Raw genomic sequence first — 5,210 nt, 5'->3', positions numbered from 1 at the left:
ACAATATTGAATAGAAGTGGCCAGAGTAAGCATTCTTATCCTGTTCCAGATTTTAGCAGTACGGCTTTCAGCTCTTCACCATTTGAGTATTATCTGAGCTCTAGGTTTGTCATAAACAACTTTTATGATGTTGAGATATGTTTCCTCTATACTCACTTTTGCAAGGGGTTTTATCATGAATGAATGTTGAATCTTATCAAATGCTTTTTCTGCATCTGTTGAGATGATCATGTCCTATTGTATAGCACAGGGAACTACGTTCAATATCCTGTGACAAACCATAGTGGAAAAGAATATAAAAAAGAATATATACATATAACTGACTCACTTTGCTCTACAGCAGAAATCAACACAACACTGTAAGTCAACTATACTTTAATAAAATTTAAAAATATTTTTTAAAAACTGGTCTGTAAACTTCGTAAATGCCAAGATCAAGAAAATGAAGGAAAGACCAAAGAACTCTTCCATACTGATGGAGAGTAAAGAACAAAGACAATAAGTGCAACACATGGTTTGAACTGAATTCTTTTTTCTATAAGGGATATATTAAGACAGTAGGTGAAGTTTGAGGATTAGATGGTAGCAATCTATTTATCATGATTGTGCCAAGTCGCTTCAGTCATGTCTGACTCCGTGAGACCATATGGACTGCAGCCTGCCAGGCTCCTCCATCCATGGGATTCTCCAGGCAATAACACTGGAGTGGGTTGCCATTTCCTTCTCCAGGGTAGCACAGCACATTTATTATGATTATGCAGGGGAAAAGGTCACTATAGGATACACACACAAAAGTATTCATGGGTGACAGTGCATTATGATAGTAGTTTACTCTCAAATGGCTTCGGCCTAAATTTAAATTAATTATACTGCACATGCAACTTTCCTGTAAGTTTGAGATTGACTATTTGAAATAGAAACTAAAACAAAACTATGGAGAAATATCTTTACCAATAGATTAAATGTTCAGAATCCTATGAATAAAGAAACTTTTTTTTAAAGGAGGAGGATATTTTTTAATTGAGGTACAGTTGACTTACAATGTTTCAGGTATACCAAAAGTGATCAGTTATATATGTGTATATATACATACATAAGGACTTCTCTGTAGTTCATATAGTGAAAAATCTGCCTGCAATGCAGGGCACCCGGGTTTGATCCCTGTGTCGGGAAGATCCTCTGGAGAAGGGAATTGCAACCTACTCCAGTATTCTTTCCTGGAAAATCCCATGGACAGAGGAGCCTGGTGGGCTACAGTCTGTGGGGCCACAGAATTGGACACAACTGAGCGACTAAACCACCATCCTACACACACACACATGTGTGTGTATAAACACACACTCTTTTTTAGATTCCTTTTCACTATAGGTTATTACAAGATACTGACCATAGTTGCCTGGGCTCTACAGTAGGTCCTTGTTGTTTATAAAGAAACTTTCTAGAATGAATTAACTTGCTCAAGGACAGGTAACTGGTCAATGACTGAAGATAAGATGAAATAACAGATACAAACTTTTGGCCTAGATTTAAAAAGATTTTTCCCTGCTGGAGACAATTCTGTTATGTTATTTTGGGTCATTTTAAATTGTCCAGTTCTTCATATCAAAAATTTCAGATATTTCTGTCTTCAAAGTTCAGTTTAAATGCAGTTTCTAATTCTGTTCTCTTTGTGTTGCTCAAAGCAGGCATATGGAAATGTCTTTGGGTTAAGGTCATCCTACCAGTTCTCCAGTGATGCTGAGGTTGGGGGTGGGGATAGGGAAGTAAGAGGTAAGAAGTAAGGAGAGGTATGCTTTTCTTCAATTTAATTTTATCTCTGCTTTTTCAGAGCATTCTTTTCACCTTCCATTTCTTCCCAAATGAAAACCCCAAATGAGGGCTGTGTACCAAAATGTTTTGGGAATATAGAATATTGTGGGAGAGAGAACCATTATCTTTCCTTCTCCCCAATCTGAAAAAGTATAATGACATAGTCCATATATCATTCTATAACTTTTCCACATGTTGTAAAAAGTCATTTGCATCACAACATTTTCATGTGAATATTTAAAGTGCCAGTGTTGCTTTTCCGGTAAGCGGCCTGAGCTGACCCTTAAAAATGGTGCGCTATTCACTAGACCCATAAAACCCCACAAAATCATGCAAATCAAGAGGTTCAAATCTTCATGTTCACTTTAAGAACACTCGTGAGACTGCCCAGGCCATAAAGGGTATGCATATCCGAAAAGCCACCAAGTATCTGAAGGATGTCACTTTAAAGAAGCAATGTGTGCCATTCCGTCGTTACAATGGTGGAGTTGGTAGGTGTGCACAGGCCAAACAGTGGGGCTGGACGCAGGGTCGCTGGCCCAAAAAGAGTGCTGAATTTTTACTACACATGCTCAAAAATGTAGAGAGTAATGCTGAACTTAAGGGCTTAGGTGTAGATTCTCTGGTCATTGAGCACATCCAAGTGAACAAAGCCCCCAAGATGAGGCGCAGGACTTACAGAGCTCATGGTCAGATCACCCCCTACATGAGCTCTCGCTGCCACATTGAGATGATCCTTACTGAAAAAGAACAGATTGTTCCTAAACCAGAAGAGGAGGTTGCACAGAAGAAAAAGATATCCCAGAAGAAACTGAAGAAACAAAAACTTATGGCCCAGGAATAAATGCCGCAGAAAATAAATGCAAATAAAAGTAAAAAAAATAAATAAATAAAGTGCCAGTGTTTCCATGAGACCATGGTTCTCGTTTAATATCCTTCCATTTTTGTCAACAGTTCATCTAAGTACTGGCAGCTCAAACAAGCAGCATATGCTCTTCATTCATTATCTCAAATAATTATTTGAGCAAACAATTATTAGTCACTAATTTGCCATTTGTCAGAGGTATTTTTATTCATGTATGTAACTGCCAAATCCCTAGTCTGGAGCTTATACTGACATACTATAACATCTTATCTTATAAGTACCTTTTTGATTCATTAAGCTAAATCTCCACCTCTTCCCCTCCCTCTTCCACAGTCTCCCACATCAGCTGAGTACTTTACTAGCTCCTTTCACTGCATTCTACGGCATCTATGTCCAATTGTCAAAGCTTTCTGCACCCTCATATTCTTCCAGCAGTATTTTTTCTTTCACACAGTGAACATCTGGCTTTTCCCTTATGATATCTTTAACCTTAAAATCTGTTATAGTGGGATAATTATTCTTTTTTTCTCCAATTTATAGGGAAAAAAAGTTAATCCTTTTCTTAATTCCCATTGCCTTTTAGTTGTCGTCATCCAATTTCCCTTCTCTGCTTTTCATGCCTCATGCCACCATCTCCATATACTTGTGCAGCCTGACTTTCTAGGTTACACTGGCCTATGATTGACAAAGGGATGTCAAAGGGGCACAGGAGCCAAACTAAATCTGGAACAATTTGAGCAATAAAATAAAAATTAGTATCAGGTTATAACCCAAAGCATATTAAGCGCCCAGTTCATATTGATGTAAATAAATCAGAGTAAATTAATAAATGGAGAAGAAGAAATAAATCTCCCATGTAGAGCAATTCCAAATAATTTGTGTAGATATTTCATCCTTAAGGAACGGGAGAATGACTCCCCAGTGCTTAAGTGTGGGCTGAGCATAGTGACTTCCTTCCGAAGAGCTCATGGCTGAGGGCAGGGGCATTGGCAGGAGGGTGGCTTTACAATGGAGGAACCTGACAAAACTGCCTCAGCCAGGTGATCAAGACTCACATTAACAGTGGGAAGTCATGAAGATAGCATGTACCTTTGACATGTTGACACTGGCACTCTGCCTCTGGGGTCTTCCTTCCAAAACCTCATAAACCAAATCTAACTATGAGAAAAATAGTCAAATTCCAATAGAGGTACATCCTACAGACTATCTGGTCAGTGATCCTCAAAACTGTCAAGGTCACCAAAAACAAGGAAAGTCTAGAAACTATGACAACCAAGGGGAGACATTACAACTACATGTAATATGGTATTTTGGGATCCTTGAACAGAAAAAGGACATTAGTAAACACTAAAGAAATCCAAATAAAGCATGGATTTTCATTAATAACACTATATCAGTATTGGTTCCTTACTTGTAACAAACATACCATAATGTAAGATCTTAATAGCAAGAGAATACTAAATATATGGTGTATGAGGATTCTGTACCATCTTTTCCATTCTTCTATAAATCTAAAACTCTTCTAAAAAGACAGTTTTCTGGCTACATTTAAGGCTAGTCAACAAATCTGTGCCCTTCCTTTCTGTCCACAAATTAAAATTCCAAATTTTCTTAGTTTAGTATTCAAGAACCTAGAAGATTACAAAATACTGTCCTCTGATTATTTGCAATTCTTCCTACCAAGAAGTGAAGTGTTATCTATACACGTGGGCTTGGATGGTGACTTGCTAATATGAAACAACTAGAGGCTTAGAAAGTGTTTGAGCATTGAGGTTTGCTTTCTTTGCTACTCTTGGAATATTGCTGCCATACAGAAATCTGAAGCCAGATACCTGAAGTGACAACATGGAGGAGGACTAAGCCATACCAGCCATCAACCTATCAACTAGACATGTAGATGAGGCCACCCAATCCCAGTTGATCTTCCAGCTGACTTCACCTGCATGAGTAAGCCCAGGTGAAACTGGCCAACTGCTGCCAGCCCCAACTGACACCAGCCCCAGCTGCCAACCCATTCATAGTGAACTAATGATTGTTTTTGTTAGACACTATAAAATTGGATGTTTTGTTACACAGCAAATTAGCCAAAGCTCACTGATACACTCCTTCATTACCTTACCTCTCTGAAGTCAGTCCAACTTTCTTTTCCAGAATTATTCTATGTTCCACTCAAATTGCTGGGGGTTTATTCCTTGTAAATTCTTTATACTTTTCTGAATATTACCTCATGAAATCTGACCCCCCTCTACCTAAAGTAGAGTAGATACTCTCATATCTCTATCTAAGGAAATGTCACTCATTTTACATTTCTACAGAAAGTTTAATATAGAAATACTAAGAGGGGAGGAAATCTGGTTCATCAGAGTTCTTCTTAGAGTCTAAGAAATATCCTGGTGTGAAAGGTAAGAGCTTGAAGACATTGTACGGATTAGTATATATGAGCTACAGAAACAGGAACTCAAAATACACATAGATTAAAAACAGAGGTTTACCTCTCTCTCATGTAACAGGGCATAATCATTCAAGGACAGGTGTG

General features: G+C 38.1%; 1 protein-coding gene across 1 annotated transcript; it reads left to right on the top strand.

The window, feature by feature from the left end:
- The first annotated feature begins 2,088 nt into the window (after window positions 1-2,088).
- On the top strand, window positions 2,089-2,678 carry LOC133072782 (large ribosomal subunit protein uL22-like). Its single transcript, XM_061166326.1, has one exon. The coding sequence runs from the start codon at window positions 2,213-2,215 to the stop codon at window positions 2,651-2,653; it is 441 nt and encodes a 146-aa protein (XP_061022309.1). The 5' UTR covers window positions 2,089-2,212; the 3' UTR covers window positions 2,654-2,678.
- The last annotated feature ends 2,532 nt before the right edge of the window (window positions 2,679-5,210 follow it).

Source organism: Dama dama, chromosome 18 (genome assembly GCF_033118175.1).
Source record: "Dama dama isolate Ldn47 chromosome 18, ASM3311817v1, whole genome shotgun sequence".
Taxonomy (NCBI): domain Eukaryota; kingdom Metazoa; phylum Chordata; class Mammalia; order Artiodactyla; family Cervidae; genus Dama; species Dama dama.
This window is presented reverse-complemented; position numbering and strand designations above follow the sequence as displayed.

What these genes read in the sequence shown, in the direction of transcription:
- LOC133072782 (XM_061166326.1), top strand. Translation starts at nt 2,213, where the DNA reads ATGCATATCCGAAAAGCCACCAAGTATCTGAAGGATGTCACTTTAAAG.